Genomic DNA, 22,776 nt, shown 5'->3' with positions numbered 1-22,776 from the left:
TCTATATAATTCTACCGTAAAACCGGTAGTAGACAGGAAGGGACAGAACTGGTATACACAGAATCAAAATATCACAATTCGAGCAGAAGAACAAATACAAATGGTGAACCGAACAGAGTCAGAGCCTGCATACACATCTTTTCCCCAAGGTAGTCTATACACCATCCATCTTCTCACGTGTATTTTTGTCAACTTTTAGTGGTAATGCTTGCATATATTGTATGTCATAGCAGCATAATCCACAGTATATAAATGTCAAATCTGACTTTATCTGAGGTAATACTTGAGTTATACTGATCCCACTTCACCCCATCCCTGAAAATTGAGAAAGTTACAGATTCCTATGTGCAAATACTGCCAATTCTACATAAAAAGGTCAATACAGTTATTTACAGAAATTAAACTTTCTGATGTACTGTTTCTATATTTTTTAGAGGTATTAGGGTGTTTGTGTTGCAGTAGCAGCAGGCCCAAATTATACAAATTACTGTGTGTATTTTGAAAAATAGTGATGGAAGAGCAGTGGTATCCACTGTATGAACAGAATCCATGACAATCTGCATAAGTTTATTTGGCTTTGCTGTTTTTGCTCATGAAATACTTCATATGCCTCAGTGGCCATGATGAGATTAGCAGCACCCTGTGTTGCTGCAGAGTGCAGATAAACAAAATGTTCCCTCAGATCTGACTTGTGCTCTTGTTTTTTTTTTTACTCATTTATGAGGTCAGCCCATATTTCAATCAAAATGTTGTTGCCAGATAGATGTTTTAGAAGGATTGTATATATATAATATAATATGATATAATATAATATATAATATAATCCAGGTTCCTGGCAAATATTTGAAGGTTCAAGCCTGACTCAAGACTTTCTCAAATTTGACAAAGCTCCTGCAGAGCACAGAAAATGGTGTCTGTTTTCACAGGTTGAATGCTGATCATGACACAAGACTACTATTTACTGTCAAGCAAACTGACCTTGATGTGTAAAATAAGTGGATGCCTCTTTAGAAGCATGTAAATGTAAAAAATAAATAAAAACTACTACCACTACTACTACCACTACCAATACTGCTACCTAAACACAACTACTATTACACTGAAAAAACTGCTGGGTTAAAAAAGAAAACAACCTTAACCCCACTGCCAGGTAACTATGGGACAGAAAACACACTGGGTTGGTTTGACCCATGCTGGGTTTTACCACTCAACCCTGAACGGTGGGTGGTTATTTGAGAAAATAAATGAAAAACTGTGAAAGCAAAGAGGGATAAGAGTGAAAAAAGCCTGACTGTGTTACATAATCAAAACAGCACAATTGACTTGTCTTGTTTCTCTTAAGATTTTATTCTTCACTCACAGTATTTTATTATTATTATTTTTATTGCTTTTTTTTTTACAGTTGTTTTTTTCTCCTTTACATTTCTGTCTCTTTTACAGGTTTGACTTTACAGTTTATGATTTATCTTCACAGTTACCCAGCATGTCAAGCAGCACAAATGCTCACCCTTATCGAAGTGGTAAAACTAAAGCAAAACTTATAGGCTGCATGTCAATAAATGACCTGTGCGACTCAGTGTTGGGTCTGAGGGCTTTTCCTCCTCTCTTCTAGATGGATGGGAGACGCAGAGTTGGCAGGACCTTCTGACCTGTCATGGTAAAGTAACAACAATGAATGAACGAATAAATGAATACCCATATGTTTTTAAATTCATGAGAACTATTTTGAATTTGTTTTGCCAACTTTACATAGGCTGTTTGAAAGACACACGTTTGCAACTGCAACAGAAATGGAGACAGGGCAAGGAGAGAAAAGCAGAGAGGCAGAGAGAAGCCGAGGAGACAAAATATATAACAGCAAGGATACTGGAGTAAACGCTGGAAACTATGAATCCGAAAATGGTTTTGAATGGTCCTGGTAGGTCAACTACAGTCCAACTTCAGCCACAAGTTTCTTAATACTACAGCAAACAGAAAAGAATTAGTGGCTAATGTTGCTGTCATTTTTCTGTTTCCCCCTGACATGACATTTCTTTAGGCCAAACATTGCAGCTAAAGTTATTGAAATGTTTTCATCTTTACAGGAAATTAAATGTTTATTAGCCAAACATATGCAGCTGATGTGACTGATTTTATTTGTTGTTGTCATCTTCCTTACCAGCTAATGTTAATGACATTTGTAATTTTATCTAAACATTAGATTTGTGGTGGTCAAAGCTAGCAGCTAATGTTATTGAAAATGTAATAATTTAACTTGATATTATAACCAATGGCCAATTTAGCAGCTAAGGTTACTAACATTTTATCACATCACGTGAAGGTGAAGGTGCTGTTCCCTTCTGCTTCTATGCAGATTTTACAGCTGTGACTGTGGAAAAAAAATGACAAACATGCCCCTGACCTCTAGTTCAGTCACTATCACTCTCTGTCTTAATCTTTAATGGCTGTTGTTTTATTAATGGGTCTTATTTAACTGCTGTTTTCTTTCCATAAATACTTACCTTCTCTGTTGGAGCTGCACACTAGCCAAAATAGGAAACTGTGGTGGTACTGGAGAGCTCCTAGATGAGAGAAAAACATTTTGTCCTTTTGCTCCACGAGGAACTATTTGTTTGAGTTAGTAAATCATTGAATGATTGTCAAAGGATTTCAGTGTGAATATACAGTATATGGCTATTTTTTTTATAGCAGACTGAATATATAAACTTCATCACTCAGTAAAAAGCACTAGTACAAATTAAGTAAACACACCATTTCAGTATACTGAAAATGAATCCAACTGCAAAAGTTACTTTATTGTTTTGTATATGGAAACCTGTAGTGTTTAATATTAGATAAATAGAAATTACATTACAATTTCTAAAACAATTGAAGAAATGATTAAAACTCAGGTAAGAGTTATTTCATCCTTAATTTTCATAATAACAGAGTTTTGATATAGTTATTTGTTTATGGACATTTTAATTTTAAAGGGACCTTCTCAAAGGTCATGATTTTCATGATAGTGGTGCCCCCTGTCTCTGTCACATAAGAAAGTTCAACACATGCTATCAAATTAAGCCTTTAGTTGGTTGATACATAATTAGTTGTTAATCAAGCTAAGAGAGGCTAACTGGCTTAATCCGGTAGCAGTTGTTGAGCTTGCAACTCTAAGAGAGGCAGTGCACATGTGACTGACAATAAGTGGGTTTATGAATAAAAAATAACATTATGAAATGTGACATCAAGGGTAAAAATATAAATAATTATATAAAAATTATGAATATAATGGAATATAAAACCATTGCCTGCAGGTTCTCATTTCGCCTCTTCTGGTCTGTCTGACTGAATCTTTATTCTTCACTTACAGCTCTGTGCGGACTGATTTCCGCTTCAGCCTCCACATGGAGACAATGTGGAGCCTATATCTGATCAAAAGGAAATGTTGCGTAAACATGTGATAGGTATTATCATTTTATTTTACACTCACTCAGTCTGTTTTGAATTCCAATGGTCTGCTTTCATGTAAATTTGCATTCAAAGTCAAGCATTGTCCTCAAGGTCCTCTGCTTTAAATTTTGCATTTTTTCCAAAGAGTTTCTGCACTTTGTGTCCTTTGTTAAATTTCTCAGGCAACTGCTGAGCTGAGTTTATTTTCAGTGAAAACATTGTTTTACCTTGGCCAGGAAATTAAGGGTGGAAATCCTGGAATGTAGATTTGAAACAACTTCTGACTGAACTGAGCATACAGCGCCCTGAATACATATGAACACAGACTTTTGCCAAGCAAATTCTTCACTGCAATTAGGTCATCATGTTACTGATTTTAAAAGTTTGGGTCCAAAGGTGCGTTTGAGCAATCTATGGACAAAAAGTGGCCTCATAGGTTTTTATTGACACAAACTCAAACCCCTCGCTGCGACAACAATTTCTTTGGTAAAAGAACAAGAAATTGCAAGTGGCATAAGTGAAATAACACAGTGTGAACATAGTAATTTGTTGAGCTAGCAGATAAAATGTGCAATCTTTTTCTTTTGTCCTCTCTCTGTGTGATTATAGTTTGCCTCTCTGTGTTGTATAGAGTTCTTTTAAAGCCCGCCCTCGTCCCTTCCTCAAATTACATTGGAAGCAGTTGAGATAGTATTGTGAATCAGGAATGTGGAATTCATACGTAACTGGGAATGTTACATAAGGGCACTTTAGTGTAGGTCTGCCTGTTCAAGTTTCAGTGATCACAGGTACCAGCACTCAGACAGCCAGGTTACAAAGATAGAAGGAGGACGAATACAGGCACATTTTAAAGTGACTGAGGCACTTAGCTGCAGGGAGCTCAGGAGAGATTGTTTTTGGGGAGAGCCTACTGACAGATTCTTGCCTTTGGATTCAGATATTGGAAAAGATTTTGGCTGAAAACCAGAGAAAATCAAGAGGAGATTAAACCAAAACATCTCTGGCAAACAGAAGGACACGAGGAAAAGATAATGAAAGAGTGATTCATATGCAGTGATTGTGGTCTCTGACAAGCACGCAGGAAGAGGATTGCAGACAGTTGGAATTTGTGGTGTACAAAAGCAGTGCAGCCGTGAGTGTTTGACTAAGGACCATAAGCCAGCTGAGAGAGGATCTCCCGGAGGAACCACTGCACTGGCCTTGCTCCAGTCTTTTTACAGTCGGATTTTTACTTCTGCCTCTTGATTTCCTCGAGTAAACTTTTGACAGTGTCAGACATGTCAGAGGAGAAACAGATATCCTATAGCGAGGCCATTCAGAAAGCCAGCGCCTCCATCACTCGCTTCCCTCTCATCCCGGTCAGAGGAGTTCCTCTCATGAGCTACATCGCCAACAACTGGGACTCCATCTGGGCTTTCCGTCCAGACCCCTCAGACCTCCTCATCGCCACCTACCCCAAAGCAGGTACTCAGACAGCTGCTGCCAGATGCAGCTTTGTTCATATACAGTAAATCTCTAAGTGAGTAGTCTTTATAGAGTAGACATGTATTTTTGTTAAAGCTCTGTTAGTCTTCCCATAGTTGTCACCAGTGATGGAAGGTAAAGTACATCTACTCAAGTACAAATACTTGTACTTTACTCCAGTATTTACATTTTCTGCTTCTTTATGCTTCCACTTCCAACTGCATTTATTCACAGATTTAGTTACTTTTCAGATTAAGAGTCTGCATTCAAATCATACAATGATCTTATAAAATATGATGCATTGTTATGGCTGCAAAAGTAAATGAAAAAGGTCAAATTAGCTCTGCCTCAGCCAACTAGTAAAATGCTGCTTATACATTAGGCAACGCTAACAATGATCCAATAATATAATATATTTAGTATAACAGTCTTTCTCCACCACTGGAATAAAGCATGTATGACAGAACACAGAATAAGATGAACCCATCATGTAGCGAAGCTGACAAAACAAATAGAAAATCAAAGGAAAATGACATAAATTAAATATATTTGCAACCCTGGCAGAAACAGACAGGGAGCTGAATGCAGACACCAAGGCAGACAGTAAAGCAACCAACAAACACACAAGGAAGTAATTTCAAAGTAAAACAGGAAATTAGTCTAGAGAGTCACTTAAGGGGCAGATGGTGACGAAATTCAAGAAACCTGTCTGATGAAGAATGAGTGCTAAAAAAAAAAATAGTTTTGCTGTTAGGATACAGGTGCATATCTAAGACTGGGGTTTGGTGTGCGTGTGAGATTGGATATTTCTTCAAAATGGTGAGATTCAATACACGGAGAGCATCTTATTCGTTTAATTCAGTGTGATTTTTTTTTTGTGATTTTGGGACATAAGGGACCACGTGGACCCAGGAGATAGTTGACCTGCTTCTTCACAACGGAGATGCTGAGGCCTGCAAACGAGCCCCCACACCCGTCCGCAGTCCTTTCCTGGAGATCTGCTCCCCACCACCCATCCCCTCAGGTGTGTGTTTATGTGGTTATGATTGCACTGATGTGATTGTATTTACACATTTTTAATTCTATTTAGGTAATAAATGTGATTTTCTGTGATTCAGTTTGGAGGTTGGGCTGTTTCTACTTCGCCCTGTATTTTCCTTTTGCGTCTTCTGTTGAAAATATTCCAAGTGCACTTTGTGTCCCCTATCTTTGGCTAAAACTCCTCTATTATTATTTGGTGCCACTCTGTCCAACTAGGTCTGACTGTGCGATGTCAGAACTCACAAATCCAATTCCTGGAGGAATGTTTTCATAACCACTTGTTGCTTCCGCCTTAATCAGGGTCAATGAGCTATTAACCCATAAACATCTCCATCAGTGCCACAGTGCCCAGACTTCCCCAGCGACAAACTGCAGGTTATGCTGGTGGCTAAAATAAAAACAACTAACCAAGACAATATAGTTGTTCAAATAATAGTGGAGTGAGATTTTAGTGAGACATGAATTTCTGAATCAGTGTCCCTGGATTCTGCAGCAGTATCATGTTGAGCATTACCCATCCGTACTCCCCTAAATTATTTTTTTGTTATTGTTGTTGTATTGTTGTAATTGTTATTTCAATTTAAAAGCTCCATTAATCATTTTTTTGGCAACAAGGAGGCAGACAAGTATCAACACAAGCCTTAAAACTTTGTTATTGCTGCAATTATGGTGCTTACATCTGTCACACATGGAGCAGGATTAGCATTCATTCGGAGTCTTGTTTCTGAACACCTGATGAACAAACACTTTGGTTTCCACCATTCAACCAGCTGGTCACTAGTCTTTTGTTTAATCGAAACAAAAACAAAATATAGTTGTTTGAACTTTTAACATTTTACAAAAAGAAAAATGCTGTTTCACAGGGGATTATGTGCTGCACTATTTCTTCATTGACATTGACTTCTGAGAGTCTTGTCACCGTGAGATAGGCACAGTTTGTTTATTAGAGCTATAGGGGAGCTGCAGATTTTGTTACCTTTGGACAGAGCCGGGCTGACTGTTTACAGTCTTTATGCAAAGCTAAGCTACCAGGCTGCTGGCTGTAGCGTCATATGTAATAGACAGAGACGAGTGGTATCAATCTTCTTATCCCACTCTTAGCATAAATGGAAATATTTTTCCAAAATGTCTTGCTTAAACGTTACTGAAATTACACACGATGTAAACAATCATGGAGCAAAACGATGAGCTAAAAGATGCTAGAGTTGAATGGCAGGTCAGTAGTACTACAGGTGAATCTAAGTGAGTCATTTAATTCAGTGATAATAACAACAATTATGTTGCAAGTTTAAACATCATAGTTTCAAATTTAGTTATAGCAAAATGCAATTTGTTTTTTACATGTACCTTTAACAAAATCTCTGAAAAGAAATCTTTTAGTAACGTAACTTTAAAAGGCTGGTGGGAAAATTGCAAAGTGTGTTTCAACTCTTTCATATGTGTGTATCCATCTCCCCAAATCCATGTCTCAGGTCTTGATCTTCTGAAGGAAATGGGCCCCCCAAGAGTTATCAAAACACATCTTCCTTTTCAGTTGGTGCCTCCTGGATTTTGGGAAAACAAGTGCAAAGTAAGACTTGATATCTGACAGCTTCAACTGACAGTAAAATCCAGCAGTTTTGCAAGATCCTGCATTGAATTGTATTGTCTTGGGCTTTGAGGCAAATGCATGTTAACGGGGTAAAATGTTCATGACACAATGCACGTAAATGGGGTAAGAGGTTAACAATACAATGCTGCTCAACAACAGACTTATCAAGTGACCTGCTCTTTGTATTGTTCTCATAAATCCCTTTATTTATGTCTATCCTGTTCTTGTTTGAAGGCCATCTACGTGGCACGCAATGCCAAAGATAACCTGGTGAGCTACTACTACTTTGATTGTATGAATCTGACCCAGCCTGAGCCGGGGCCCTGGGAGGGCTACATTCACAAGTTCATGCGAGGAGAGTGTAAGTAGATTAATTCACATTCCTCAGTGTCATTTTACCATGAATCAAACTGGTTATTTCTATTTGCACAAAAGCTTCTTACTGAGCCAAGAATTTACCACCAGGCAAATACTTGTTCCTGAAAAAGGTTCTTTCAGATTTATAAATTTCAACTGTTTTTATTTCTTCTTTGGTGTCATGTGGCCATCAATAAACCAGCTGCTATCTTACTTCAACAGATGCATTTTTTTTTTTTTGTTGTTGCAAATGATCAGGTTTTGAAATATGTAAAATCGTTAGTATTTACTATATTCACTTTCAATTGAGACACCTTTATTAATGTTTGATTGATGTTTTTAATCATTTGCTAAGCTGTCATTATATGATGATGAACATAGTGGAGTATTTAGCAGCTAACGAGCCAGATATTTCCTCTGGAGTCGGTAGAGACCAAAAACAGCTAAAATGAGAGTGAATATTGGAATCACATTTGTCTGGAAGCCAGAAAACATGACAACAAATGAATGCAAATGCCAGATGTGTAGATATTCATCTGTTTACCTGAAGCGGCCAAAAAAAAAAAAAAAAACTGTTATTAAAGGGTTATCACTCACTGACTTTCTAACCATGAAGTCTGCAGTTATAAAAGTCGACAATCCATAAATAAACAAAAAAGCAAATGCCATGCTGGGAGAGGATAAACATTACCAAAAGAGATTTTCCACCATCTGGCAACTAGACACTGATCAATGACATGTGATGACTGATTTAAAAAGATAAGTAAATTATCAACATTAGAAAGTGTTGCCCAATTACTCTAAAACAACCATAAAATCTTTCTTAACAAACTTTAGCTCATTGCCACAGTTGGCGTAACCCTTAACTGGAGGGGGAGTAACATTTTTATGAAAGTCACTGGATGAATTCTGTTGTTGGTAGTGTCGTGGGGCTCCTGGTATGACCACGTGAAGGACTACTGGGTGGAGAGAGAGAAGAGGAATATTCTTTACCTCTTCTATGAGGATATGAAAGAGGTCAGGAGAATATATAGACCCAGTATTACCAAATCACGCTATACATACCTGATTCTTGCTATTGCTATTGCTATTGCTATTGCTATACTGTTATTACTATTCTTGCTGTAACTGATGTTCTTGAAATTGGGACCAATTTTTTTTTTACTTTGTCTAAAGCAAGCAAAAGAAGTGCATTTTAAAACAAATACCAAAATATATCTATGTATTTGAATTAATTCCTTCACCAAAAGTCTTATTTATTCCCCCAGAATCCTCGGCGTGAAGTCGAGCGCATCATGAGATACCTGGACTTGTCGGTCTCTGATGAGGTCATCAATCGGATTGTGGAGCTCACGTCCTTTAAGAACATGAAGGAGAACCCGATGGCCAATTACTCCTGCATCCCAACACCTGTATTTGATCAGTCCATCTCCCCCTTCATGAGAAAAGGTAAATCAGTCTGCTCTCAGTCTCAAGACTCAATTCAAAGATAATTAAAAATGTAGATGCATGTAGAGATCCCAAAGCCCCATGTGTCAAAATGAGGATGACTGATCTGCAGTGGATGAAAAGCAATATGAACACCGTGTCCCACTCCTGTAAACACACATGGAGAAGGCAGGATAAAATACAAGGAAAATGTTATTACAGTTATAGCAGTTACATCAACCGTCCTGCCAACATAAACTCAACAGCAACGGCATCAACGGCTCTTCCTGTACTTCACTTTGGACAGCCCAACAGTGCCCCCTAATGGTCTCTGTATTCCTTGCCTTTGCTTGTTTTTTTGGGTTTTTTTTTTTTGTAGAACTTCATATTCAATATATCTCAAATGATTAGTCCATTCTTAAACTACTTTGATAATCTGTTAATTCTTTAATTGAGTTTTTTTTAGATTCTCAAATGAAATGATTAGCTTTTTTTCTTCATCTTGTTGGATACTAATTTGACTTTCTTGAGTTTTGGAGTCTTTTACAGCCAAACAAGCAATTTGAGGCCATCATCTCTGGGTGTTTGGAAATGTTTACTGTTTTCTGACATTTTATAAACCAAATAATGTTTCAATTGATTGAGAATATAATGGGAAAATGAATGGCTAAGGAAAATAATATTTACACGAAGCCCTAATGTTCAGCAATAGATGGTTTTAGGGGAAGTAATTTGCGAACTTACTTCTAAGTTTTTTTTAGTAATTGCAGCATATACAGTGATTGCTTTATATAGCTAACACTATTGTATTTTCTTCTGTATATTTCTTTTCTTTACAGGTGAAGTGGGTGATTGGACAAACCATTTCACACCTGAGCAATCAAAGATATTTGATGAAGATTATGAACAGCAAATGAAGGAAGTCAACATACCATTCAGGACCCTCATCTAATGGATTTTGGGCTTTATAAGTTGATGCAGCTCTGCGAACCAAAGACCGATGACAGTGGCATTGTGCAGCTCTCAGAAGGCGGAAAACCAAAACAAACGATGAATAAAAAGAAAAAAATGTTTGACTCACTCCTCAAGTCTCGATGTTAAACACCATAATCACTGAACCTCATGATGTGTAGCTACAGAGGAAAGTCATCCAAATCTATGTGGAAAGGATCAATAAAAATGTGCTCCACAATACAAAGTACATGAGTTTGTAATCATCACTTTATTGCAACTTATCACGTAAACAATATATAAGACCAAAAGTGTTGTGACTGAGTGGACATGCCCATTTTATGTCATGAGACCTCCAAGAGTCCCCCGACTGCATGAAGCCTATAGAGGGCGCTGGCAGCTGGAGACGTGGGGTTTTTTTTCTGCCCATATGAAGTCATTTTGCAACCCTACACCACACTGTACAGAGCCCAGCCAAAGCAGGGAGGCTGCACGAGACACGAGCAACAAAGACTAGAATAAAAGTAATGAGCTGGAAAGTCAATCATATGAAAATGGACAGAGGACACAAAAACGCAACAGCTGAGAATATCCAAGTTTAACAAAAAATCACTTTTAATACATACTTTATTTCTTAGAATAAAATCTTAAATATTTTAATACTTTATCAGCAGGGATACCTGCCTTCATTTTTATTCAATATTCTTCCTTATATAGAGACTATTTTTATGTAGATTTTGACATGTTTTATTGTATTTTTTTGTACATTTTCCTGTGTTTTCTCCTCTCTCTTCTATTGGTTGGCTCACTATGGCTTCCCCCTTTGGTTGAGATCTTCTTTTTTCTCTTCTTCGCCTCTTTCTCTCCAACCCTTAAGATCTTCTTCTTCTACATCTCTATTTATGCAACTCTGTACCTGCTGAAGAGAAAATAGACAAATCACAGAGGGAAAGGATGTATGGACACATGACAATTAAATAAAACTAGACTTAAATTATCTTTGTAGACAAACATATGAGCATTATCGAATCAGAGTGTAAGAAAATTCTCCCAAAATGGAACTAATCCCAATGAGATAACCTTTTGCTTTTTTGATTTTTCCAATTAGGGTCTTACACATGGAGATTGGCAACAGCTTATTTTAATAAATACTTTTATATATAAACAAATAAATTGTTTCTAAAACATTAGAATTAATTATAAGCTGATATCAGTTCAATTAACTATAACTTCTCTTATAAAGACATAGTTTCTATAATTATAAGTCTGTTATATTATATTGTTATTCATTATCTGCTCATATACCAGCATCCAATTACAGATGTGTCACAGGTTAAGAGTTAAATCAGTTTATAACAACATCCATAAACACTTGATAAGATCTTTTATCAGCTCATAATTACTTTATAATGTCTTATGAACCATTTATTAAAAGTTTATATACAATGCTAAATTGCTGGGTTAAAATAAATTGTTACCAAAGAGTTTTGTGGGACATTGACTCGATATCAGAACAGGCATTGGTCACACACCTACCAGAACGCAGACAGAAACAACTAAACAGACACATTATAATGCTGAAACCGACAGCAGCAACTCAGAGGTTGCCGAGGCAACTCATGAGCCAGTATGACATAAGAAATAACAGTGAACAGAGAGCTCAGACACAGAAAGCATCACAGGGACCCACTTATGCCACCTTTTCAATTCGTGACAGACCACTTGATTCCTTCACTTTCCAGTTATGTTGTTGCATTGTAAAGGAGACCCCCAGAGTTCCACATCAACACGAGTTTGATAATATGTAGACACCACTAAAGACACATCTGCATTGGAGCAGTAACATACGCGACAGAACAACAACCTACACACTAACTATAGGTACACAGTGAAAGCTACTAGCAGTGCAAGCTGTGGAATACCTTGCTTTAGTTACAGGCTAATGGTGGTGGGTTGACTGAATTTACTCTGGAAATCAAAAAAAGGGTTAAGTGAGTTAATGAGGAATGGAGAGACAGTGATGAGAAATATCAGGCAGAAGAAAACAGGCATTATTAAATTTATGATGGATAGGTAGACAGATGGAGAGATGATGTAATGAAATAAAATTACAGTAAGATGAAGGATTGCACTTGTTAAATACTTGTTAAATACTGTTAAGGTATTAATGAATAATTACATTTAAAAAATGATGACAGTATTAATCAATTAATCATGAAGTAAAAGTAAAATTATATCTCTTATCTGAGGAAATAAGACATATATGTTAGAGTGAATGTATAAAAATGTGAAGGTACTTACTCTCAACGTAGTTGCGGGCAAAGAACTTCAGCACCTCATCAATGAGGATGACAGGGAAGGAAAGCTTCAGGACCATGAGCCACTGTTCAACAGTCAGATGGGTCAACTTGAAGATCATCTGGGGGGCAAGAGAGTGAGTCTTTACTGTTGGGACACTATAGAGGACAATACCTCAATATAATCCCTAAAACTGTGAGATTTACACACATAGCTCTTAAATCAAAATTGACAGAGCATCGACGTCTGACTTACGGGCAGTGGGTCAACATAGATGATCATGAAGTGCAGAGACATGGAGAGGGTCATGGCGGAAATCAGCCAGAAGTTGCTCCATGGGGGCATGCGGATCAGAGACTGGTTCTCAGACAAGCTTGAAAAAGAAAAGACGAGGAATTAAGCAAATAAATACCTGTGGTGTGAACTGGAAGCCCAACGTATTGTCGTTTCAAGTGTTAAACACACTAATTCATATATTCTAAACAATTGTGTTTGTCTGTACCAGCTGTAAACACATTCCAACACATTTGAAGTATTACCTGTTGAGAGCGTTGCACATCTCAATGGTGACCAGCACAGACAGGGCCATGGTCATGGGAGGAGAAGCCTCAAAGATATCACAGTCAATGCCAGTGAAGTCCTCGTTCTCATCGTGGCACTGCATGAAGTGGGACTGTACAGAGGAAAGGTTATTAAGTTATTTGGAACATTAGGTTATTAAGCATCTGCATGTGAGTGTTTGTTAAAGACAACATAAAAGAGAGGCAATTACTGACCAGCTGGTGGTAGGTGACACCGGGGCCAGTGGTATCGTACAGGAACCACCAGGCAGCACCACCAACGGTGGCGGCACCGACATATCCTGTTTGGGAAAAGCAACAGTGTCAGTGCAGGTAAGTGTTCTTCCTGCATTTAAACTTAATGCAAACACAATGTCCAGAGTCTTACTTACCACCAATAGCCATGTATCTGAAGAACAGCCAGCCAGAGATCAGGGGCTCCTTGGGGGAACGTGGGGGCTTGCCCATGATGTCCAGATCAGGGGGGTTGAAGCCCAGAGCGGTGGCGGGCAGACCATCAGTGACCAGGTTGACCCACAGAAGCTGGACGGGGATCAGAGCCTCGGGCAGACCCAGAGCAGCAGTCAGGAAGATACTGACAGAGTGAAAAAGGGAATAATAGAACGAAGGGAAGGACAAGGTTAGCCAGAGACACAGAGAAAGATGGCTGAAAGATAGTGTTTAGGTGTTGATCAGAGTGTGTGTTACACAGGCCACTCACCAGACGACCTCACCAACGTTGGAGGAGATGAGGTAACGGATGAACTGCTTCATGTTGTTGTAGATAGCTCTGCCCTCCTCAACAGCAGCCACAATGGAAGAGAAGTTGTCGTCAGCCAGGACCATCTCAGAGGCAGACTTGGCAACGGCAGTGCCAGAGCCCATGGCGATGCCGATCTCGGCCTTCTTCAGGGCAGGGGCATCGTTCACACCATCACCAGTCTTGGTGGGAGGAGAGGAAGCACAAGTTATTACTATTACTTCTACAGGCTGTAAATCTTAGCACAAAACCAGTGACAGGACAACTGACAGTACAATGACTCAGTCCAGCTCTTCTGCGCTCTTACCATAGCAGTAATGTCATCATGACCCTGCAGGAACTCAACAATCTTGGACTTGTGGGATGGCTCCACACGGGCAAAGCAGCAAGCCCTGACCACAGCTTCGGGCTGTTCGTGGCTGGGCAGATCGTCAAACTCACGTCCAGTGTAGGCCTTGCCAGAAACGTCCTCATCCTCAGAGAAGATGCCAATACGACGGCAGATAGCGATGGCGGTTCCCTTGTTGTCACCTGAAATGTGGAGATGGAAAAGTTTGATAGGGAGTCAGTGAAATGTTTGAGTAGATACAGTTAAAACGTAGACACAAAAAATTTAAAATGGATGTTTCAATACACTGCTAATTTCTGTTTAACTGATGAGGAAAATGATCCAATAAAATGCCAAGTGGCTTTTTAGAAAGGATAAATTGAATATGCAGTATACTGCGTTTACACTTACTATTATGAAATACTTTTAAATCCGATAGGGCTACACGTTTGTTTACATTTACATATTAGATTTCCCCTATGAAAGCAAATTCAAAATAGAAATAATGGCCAAAATATAGCAAATACCATGTAATTACTATGTAAAACACACATACAAACACCCATACCTTGATATTGGTACTAGTGTATTGATAATATTCTACAACATGGAAGTCTTCTGAATTGATCATTTATCCAACCCATATTACTAACCAGTGATCATAATGACACGGATTCCAGCTTCTCTGCACAGCTCAATGGAGCCAGAGACCTCCTTACGGGGGGGATCCAGCATACCCACGCAGCCAACAAAGGTCAGATCAGTCTGAGGAGAGAGATTTTTACATGTAGTCACAGTTGTATCCATACAACCTCTTATCTAGTCCGTCAGTATGTTGTGTTCTCACCTCGTAATCGGCAAACTTGGTGGAATCCTCAAGGTTCATCTCCTCGGGCCTCAGGGGGGTGTCACGGGTGGCCAGGGCCAGGCAACGGAGGGTGTCACGGCCGGTACCCCAGTCTCTGATAACAGCCATGATCTTGTCCTTGATGGCATTGGTCAGGGGAACGCGGGTGGTGCCAACACGCACATATGCGCACCTGTCAATCACACCCTCGGGGGCACCCTGTGGAGAAAGGAGTATTTTGTGTGGAGTTGAATGCAGTACAGTAAAAGTGCAGGTGTCCGATCAAACAGCTGTGAGAGGGAAGAAAGACGGAACTAACCTTCACGAACATCTTGGCACCACCCTCACCCTTGGAGGGAGAGCAGTACACGGACATGGACTTCCTGTCACGGGAGAACTCCAGGGTGAAGTTCTTCTTCATGAGCTGCTTGACCACCTGTTGGAAGATACAGAGAAAAGAGGGTTGTAATGAAACACTAAAAACTCTACTTCTTTGGAGGAAGTAAGACTGATCCAACTAACCAGTGTTTTTCAGTGGTTCACAATTAGCTGAAACAGAATGAGGAAACTTACGGCGCAGCAGGCATTGGCCCTCTCAATCTTGGACAGGTTCCTCACGTTGCTGTTGAACACGTTCATCTTCTCAACCAGGCAGCACAGGGCGGTCTCAGTAGCCTCACCAACCTTCTCATAGATTTTCTTGGACTGTAGGAAAGCAGGGCGATGGAGAGAGTTGGTTCATCCGCGGAGGGTGATCAGGCATCAGTATAGCAAACACACTATGTGACTTTATGGCTTTACCTCGTTGTAGTCGAGAGAGGAGTCGTTGCACAGGGCGCAGATGGTAGCCAGCTCAACAAGGCCGTCATATGCACTGCAGTTGGTCTTGGCACCTCCCTGGGAACTGATGGATAAAGAACAGATAAAGAACAGAACAAATTAGACACAAAAAAACGAGTGATGGTTTATGTGCATTTATAATGACTTAATGATTTTGGCTAAATTAATTGATGATAAAAAGCACTGAAAACCAACTTACACCTCGCCCTCGGGGGTGTACTTGGATCCAGAGATGTCAAAGGCATCAAGTTCAACATGGTCGCCATCAACACCCTTGACAATGAACATCTGTGGAGGAGGAAACAAAGACAGTTTTTTATTGTGCCTTAAGTAGCCTAGCTTTGTGGGCAAACTGTCTGCATCACAATTTCCTTTTTGATTAAATACACACCTTGGTCACACACATCTGGTTGGTGGTGAGGGTGCCAGTTTTGTCGGAGCAGATGACAGAGGTGCAGCCCAGGGTCTCCACAGAGGGCAGGCTTCTGACAATGGCGTTCTTCTTGGCCATACGGCGGGTACCCAGGGCCAGACAGGTGGTGATGACAGCGGGCAGACCTGAGAGACATTGGTGAAAACTGTGAGTCTGATAAACAGTGGTGGAACAGCACATGTTGTTGTCTCACTGTCCTGTCTTTTCCCCACCCCCCTCACCCTCAGGGATGGCAGCCACAGCCAGAGCAACAGCGATCTTGAAGTAGTAGACAGCACCACGGATCCAGGAGCCACCGTGGACGGGGTCGTTGAAGTGGCCAATGTTGATGGCCCAGACGGCAACGCAGATCAGGGAGATAACCTTGGACAGCTGCTCGCCGAACTCGTCCAGCTTGGCCTGCAGAGGAGTCTTCTCCTGCTCGGTGGCAGCCATCTGGTCACGGATCTTGCCAATCTCAGTGGACACTCCGGTGGCCACAACCACACCGATGGCCTTGCCAGCAGCGATGTTGGTGCCCTATGGAGGAAAGAAGAGGAGAACGGTAAAAAAAACAAAAACAAAACAGGTAATGATGGAAATAACATGAAAAAGCTTGAAACACAGCTCCAACAGTGAAGATTACTAAATTACTGACGGTGGTAGGACACTCACAGAGAAAAGCATGTTCTTCTTGTCCTGGTTGACGGCTCTGGGGTCGGGAACAGCCTCAGTGTGTTTGATCACACTGACGGACTCACCTGAGGGAGAAAATAGGAAGATTTACTCAAAACTGCACATTGAGATAGGACAGAAAAACATGTACTGGCATATTTAAGGTGTCTTGAAATCTTACCAGTAAGGATGGACTGGTCAACACGCAGGGTGGTGGACTTGATGGAAACAATCCTGATGTCAGCGGGGACTTTGTCACCGACTGTGGGTATCAAAGAGAAGAGACGATTAAAATTAATTGTTGTTATTTCTTCTAGAATTCATTAATATTTTTCTTATTGACATTATAAATAAACATATAAAGACGGTGTATATTTTTGGACGAGTGTGTGGTCAGGGAATTTCTCCTATGTAATTATTCCCAATTACATCCAAGTGACTGTAATAATTTCAAAAGGCACAATCCTTGTCACTCATGTATAAAAACCCTAACTGAAAAATAATACTACTAATAATACTGTAAATGATTCCCAGAATAAGAACCAAATGCTCAGACAGCTCGCTAAATTTCTACACTAATCCATGGACTTCATAATGGGGCAAAAGTTAAAGTGACACATACGTGGCCTAATGAGAAGGGGGGGCGGGGGGCAGCTAGCCAGAGAGGCAACAGGTGTATGCTGACAAATGAACAGAAGCGGGCAATGACAGGGAGGGGGAGAAGAGGTGCGGCAGGTGCTGGGGAGGGTATTTATATTCATGATTTTGTTTTCCTTCAGTCAGCACGTTTTCACAGCACTGCTACTCCATCCTGCCTTGCTCTCGTTGCCTTAAAAAGACACGAGTCTCTGCCATCAGACACATATATCCTGAATTTACGTCTGTCTTTCTTTCCCTCGTGGGATGTGTGTTTTATCTTTTCACCGCTACATTGTAATAAGACAGTGAATATTGTTTGATATAACTGACAAGACTGTGACTAATAGGGATATTATTCCCCATGACATGAATGTTTGCAGAACAGACAGACATTCCACTAACAGAGAGAACCGATGAACAAGCTTGAAGTTTCTTACCAGACACCTCCACAATATCTCCGGGGACAATTTCTCTGGCCTTGATCCTCTGCACACTCTTTCTGTCAGAACGGTAAACTTTGCCCATCTCAGGCTCGTACTCCTTGAGAGCCTCGATGGCGTCTTCAGCATTACGCTCCTGTGGCACACACAGACAAAAAGCATGAGTCACACTTATTAAATCTTTGTGTGACAGTTTAATTGTGAAAAAGTTAAGTGAAAAACAGGCTTAATGCACACTGACTATCACACAACTGATATCAATGTATCTGTTTATGGTTGCTTGAATGTAAACTATACTCAGTTTGTCCTTGGTCTAGTAATGGCAATGTCCTCTAACAGGCTTTGAGTCATTACACACATCAATTACACACTGATACACAATCTTCTGATGACATATGAGTAGGTCAAATGCACTATTCCAGCCTAGGCTAAAGCACGACACTTATGGCAGATTTCTGTCTGTCTAAATACTAATTTCTGTTCGGAAATTGATGTTCATGTTGATAAGCATCATTTGACTGAATGACTGCAGCAACAGCGAACATGCTGTGTTCAGAGATGATATTTTAATGAGAAAAACAGGAATGAAGCAGCTGATTTCAACACTTGGGCAGGATGTGATAGCAGTAATGTTCCCACACTGACTGATGCCTAGTAGCACTGCTAGTTACCTAATAGCATGCATGTAGGAAAGCATGATAGCATATTGTGAATAATCCATCGCCTGCTGTCAAAACAGATTGAGCATGATGTCTGCAAATACCAAAATATTCTCATAATGATCATATAATATCATGTATTGATATATTTGCATATAATTTTGAGCCAATAAAATTGTTTACTTAAAGTCTGTTCCACGTGGTAGCAGCCTCACGCACTATTTTGACCTTCAAGGCTGTAAAAGTGATAGTATTCCAATTGAGCAACCACGTCTGGGTGGAGAACATGGCAGTAACTGGACCCTGTGTACTTTCTGTCATCGTTGCAATGGATATGCCTTATTGCTCAATGTGCTGTGGCCTCGTCACTGACCTGCCACACTCCAACGACGGCGTTAGCGATGAGGATAAGAAGGATGACGAAAGGCTCCACGAAGGCGGTGACGGTCTCCTCACCTTCCTCGAACCAGGCAAGCACCTGAGGGAAAAGCGGTGAAGAGCGAGTCAGTGTAGTGGAGACAGCAGCGACAGCAGGCCATACTGCTCCTGACAAACAGCATGCACACATCCCCACACCTTTGTATTGAATGGACTAATTACATTGTTTAAACATTTTCATTGCACCTAAATGACATGACTCCTCACAGGTTCGTAACCTTGTATATAATGTGTCATAGACGAATAATATGAGAATTTAGTATTTAGAGGGCTTTTATAGTTTTGTATGCATTTAGCATGCTTTTACATAATATTTGAATAATAAAATAACATTTTATAAGCTCAGTTATTTGGGTAATATTTTTGTATGTCATAATATGATTATGTAATTGTTATTAATTGGATCTCAATGTCCTATAACTCATTGCTCCTTCTGACTTCAACCCTCTTTCTGTGGAGGCCCTTCGTTCCTTCCTTCAGGCCTGACCTTTCCCGAAGGATTCAGTTTCTCTCCTCAGCTTGGGGCTTTCTTAAAATAAACCCTTACCCCTCAGCCCCCCTATACTTTCCTGACCCCCGTCTCTTACTGGCTCCTCAATATTCGCCTTCTAAGGCCATCATGACAGCTGCCCGAAGGGGTGAAAGCTGGGTGTAGGAATTAATACACCTCCGACAAGCCTTCGCAATCTGTCTCCCTCCTCTCAAGTTGTTGTCCTCAAAAATACACGGAAGGGTGGAGGGATTTGGAGGGGGTTTAAGAAGTTGTCTTGACAAACTGGCCAGAGAGAAATGATCAACTACATCATGCTTGTTTACTGGATTAGTTTGTGTAATAGGTTTCCTCCATGTGGGATTAAAAATGAAATGCAATTAAATACTCATTTCCAGATGGCATACAAGAATGTAAGAGGGGCCAGAGTTCATTCTGGTTGAATATCGAGTATCACTTCAACTGTTTGAGATACTGGAAAACTGGTGCCACGTGATGACATTGGCTTGTGGAGTTAGTTGCAACTAATATGTATCCTACTGTTACTTAAGTTTAAAATGGTGTGATAGGATTAATCAGTTTAAAATTAGTGACATAATTAACACTTCTTTACTTACAAAAGAGATGCAGGCAGCCAGCAGCAGGATCCTGACAAGCAGGTCCTCGAACTGCTCAACGATCAGCTCCCAGATGCTCTTACCTGAGAGACACAAAGAGATGAATATATATCAATAGAAAATAATCACAAAATGTGAATGTAATCATGAAAATGTGCAAGTAAGAGTGTATTTGTGTAAAAAAAGGGATGTTTCAAGTCTATAGCATGTTGGTGGTAATGATGATGGTGCAAATATAATAGACATTACAAGTGACTGATTAATGATGTCCAGTAGCAAGTGGAATTTCAATGGAGCGTGGGCAGCACACAATCAAAATACTGCCAGCGTGTTTTTATTAACCCCTCTGTGGAGGAAGGCCAATTCAGAGTAGTAATGGTGGTCAACCCTTCTGGATCATGCCAGGTGTATGGAAGATTTACACATTTTGTCAATGTGGCTGGATGAACACTTACCCTCCTCAGCGGGCAGCTCTGGAATTGGACACAAAGGTGAAGGAGGTAGAAGAATGTGGAGGCAGAAAGACAGGAAAAAAAGATGGTTAGTTAAAATGCCTCATGTTCATTGAGAAACATTATTCACAAAACTTTGGGAGAAAAGTTATTCCTTGTTTTTATAAGATAGTAAATGTGATCACAAGATCATTGGTTTCTCAATCTCCCTAACATCCACCTTTCCAAATGTCCTGAGGGCTTCATACTTCATACTGAATTTAAATGCTGTAGGCTATTGTATTGTATTATTATTTGACATCGTTATAGCCTCCTTTGATTCCCAATCTAGGCCTCATAAAGCCTTCCTGAAGTGGCTGTTCATTCTATAAATTCCTTCACTTTAAAACAAAACAAAATGTTTTGCTTAATAGCAGCTCACTAAAGAGCAACAGAAACTGTGAAACCAAGAACGTTGATGCTTCTGAACTATAATACCATATCACAAAGCCTTTGCTGTTTATGATTGCTAATCAATAACCACTGCACTGGTTATTGATTAGCAATCATGTTAGGGATCATTTAAGTGTAAGCCATCTAAGGACCTCCCTTTTTTGCCTGGCCTAAAATTATCCACCTCTCCTGTTAACGCCCGCCCCATATATCACCCAGGAAGCTTCTTGAGCCATCACCTGTCTCTCTCGCTCTCCAGCCATCTTCTTTGGCTATCTTTAAATAGCCCTTCAAAGCCCTCAAAGTCTCTGCTTCTCAATGTCTCTGCATTTCTACCAGCTGTTGCAACTCCTCTCTAAAAAAGCATCACATGCAAAATCTCAACCCAGCTCGACTCAACAAGTATCTGTGGAAACTCCACTGGTGTTGCCTCAGGGAAAAAAACTTCCAGTAGCTATCTTAGCAAAAGTCACATTGCACATTGTGGAATATCTTTATGCAAACATTCACATCCTTCTTTAACTGTAAAGTAAGAAGTTTCTCTATGTTACAAAGTCTTTCTGCTTACAAAAGGCCTCCCACCCCATCCCTGATGCCCACTCTCTCACCATTGTGGCCGAACTTGTCCAGGTTCTTCTTGAACTGGTCGGGGGAGAGACCGGTAGCCTCATTCACCCCGAAGAAAGTCAGGCATTCTGCCGGAACCTTTGTGTGTGCGTTCTCCATCCTTTCTGGATAGACAAGGGATTGGCCGTCTAACCGTGCCTATCCGCGCTCTTTTACTTCTTTGTTGTTCTCTGCAGGATCTTGGTCCACCACCCTCACCTAAAAGTGTGGCACCCTCCAATTCAGGAGTGCTGGACTGACAGAAAGAGCGAATAAGCTCATACATGCACAGGGTTTTATACCTCCGAAGGGCTCAGGATTGGTGGACACCCCACCGACACACGCCCCCAAATTCCAGCATGGGAGGACATGGTAGGGGGGGAGGTGAGGGTGGGGCTCGAGGTGGAGCAATGGGGAGGTGAGATGGTAGACTTGGACAGGAACTGAGGACAAGGCTTGGATTTGGAAAGGAGGTAGTGCAGGAGAGTGGTGGTGCAATGGCTGAGTGGGGTGGGGGTGGGGGGGGGTCGTACTGTGGATGAAAATGAGATCTGTTTTTGGAACATGCATGGTCAGTGGAATAAGACGAAGGGAGAAGGTGAGAGAGTGAGACAGAAGATCATCCAGAGGGGGGGGGGCATTGACTGATGGCTCAACTGGTTTCTGCTGAGGAAGGTAGCTGAGCCAGAGACAGGAGTGAACTACACACAGAGTGAGACAAACTAGGAGGGAAATAGTAGACTAATAATTCAGTACAGGAATTAGTTGGCTTTTTTTTTTTACATGAACAATGTGAGTTAGACATGTCAGCACATAGGCAAGTGAAGTTCTCAGTGACTGGAGAAAAAGCTCAGACCAGTAACAAGAGCTTTGTGCAACAGAGCTGAATCTTCTACCTTCATCAACATGTTTACATATATCTCAAGTTTTACAGAACCAATAACTACTCATAATAACAGAGACACCAGAGTTAAGTAAGACATGGGATTGATAGAGGAAAGAAGAAAGTGAGTTTGTAGTAG

At 40.3% G+C, this 22,776-nt stretch overlaps 2 protein-coding genes and 1 long non-coding RNA gene across 4 annotated transcripts; 2 read left to right on the top strand and 1 right to left on the bottom strand.

The window, feature by feature from the left end:
- The first annotated feature begins 50 nt into the window (after positions 1-50).
- LOC111219958 lies at positions 51-3,430 on the top strand. The gene is made up of 4 exons (XR_002665035.1): positions 51-149; positions 1,613-1,657; positions 1,754-1,918; positions 3,350-3,430. It is a non-coding gene; the product is annotated as an uncharacterized LOC111219958 (long non-coding RNA).
- Positions 3,431-4,120: 690 nt separating this feature from the next.
- sult1a4 (sulfotransferase family 1A member 4) lies at positions 4,121-10,511 on the top strand. The gene is made up of 7 exons (XM_022742827.1): positions 4,121-4,893; positions 5,789-5,917; positions 7,407-7,504; positions 7,760-7,886; positions 8,805-8,899; positions 9,151-9,331; positions 10,150-10,511. Exons 1-7 carry the CDS (start codon positions 4,707-4,709, stop codon positions 10,260-10,262), a joined length of 930 nt encoding a protein of 309 aa, XP_022598548.1. The 5' UTR covers positions 4,121-4,706; the 3' UTR covers positions 10,263-10,511.
- A 2-nt stretch (positions 10,512-10,513) lies between these two features.
- Positions 10,514-22,005, bottom strand: LOC111219939 (sarcoplasmic/endoplasmic reticulum calcium ATPase 1). 2 transcript variants are annotated; one of them, XM_022742802.1, is made up of 24 exons: positions 21,757-21,874; positions 20,720-20,737; positions 20,265-20,347; positions 19,093-19,197; positions 18,058-18,196; positions 17,163-17,243; positions 16,982-17,067; positions 16,549-16,846; positions 16,286-16,452; positions 16,094-16,182; positions 15,856-15,958; positions 15,628-15,759; positions 15,374-15,490; positions 15,055-15,273; positions 14,861-14,972; positions 14,187-14,410; positions 13,841-14,061; positions 13,512-13,714; positions 13,336-13,421; positions 13,099-13,232; positions 12,815-12,932; positions 12,563-12,680; positions 12,184-12,229; positions 10,514-11,180 (listed from the first exon to the last, which is right to left on the bottom strand). In XM_022742802.1, the coding sequence occupies exons 1-23, from the start codon at positions 21,872-21,874 to the stop codon at positions 12,225-12,227; spliced, it is 2,976 nt and encodes a 991-aa protein (XP_022598523.1). In that variant the 3' UTR covers positions 10,514-11,180; positions 12,184-12,224. The 2 variants fall into 2 exon arrangements, with proteins under 2 accessions (XP_022598523.1, XP_022598522.1); XM_022742801.1 differs by lacking the exon at positions 12,184-12,229 and having other exon boundaries at positions 21,757-22,005.
- Between the last annotated feature and the right edge of the window lie 771 nt (positions 22,006-22,776).

This window comes from Seriola dumerili, unplaced genomic scaffold (assembly GCF_002260705.1).
Source record: "Seriola dumerili isolate Sdu_G_001 unplaced genomic scaffold, Sdu_1.0 BDQW01000068.1, whole genome shotgun sequence".
Classification (NCBI taxonomy): domain Eukaryota; kingdom Metazoa; phylum Chordata; class Actinopteri; order Carangiformes; family Carangidae; genus Seriola; species Seriola dumerili.
Note: the sequence above shows the minus strand (reverse complement) of the source record. Positions and strands in the feature narration are given on the sequence as shown.

Coding starts and splice junctions, on each gene's coding strand:
- sult1a4 (XM_022742827.1), top strand. CDS start 4,707: ATGTCAGAGGAGAAACAGATATCCTATAGCGAGGCCATTCAGAAAGCC. Junction 5,918..7,406: donor CCCACCACCCATCCCCTCAG/GTGTGTGTTTAT, acceptor TCCATGTCTCAG/GTCTTGATCTTCTGAAGGAA. Junction 7,505..7,759: donor TTTGGGAAAACAAGTGCAAA/GTAAGACTTGAT, acceptor TCTTGTTTGAAG/GCCATCTACGTGGCACGCAA.
- LOC111219939 (XM_022742801.1), bottom strand. CDS start 21,874: ATGGAGAACGCACACACAAAGGTTCCGGCAGAATGCCTGACTTTCTTC. Junction 16,183..16,285: donor ACCAGATGTGTGTGACCAAG/GTGTGTATTTAA, acceptor CCTCCTCCACAG/ATGTTCATTGTCAAGGGTGT. Junction 15,959..16,093: donor TACACCCCCGAGGGCGAGGT/GTAAGTTGGTTT, acceptor TTTATCCATCAG/TTCCCAGGGAGGTGCCAAGA.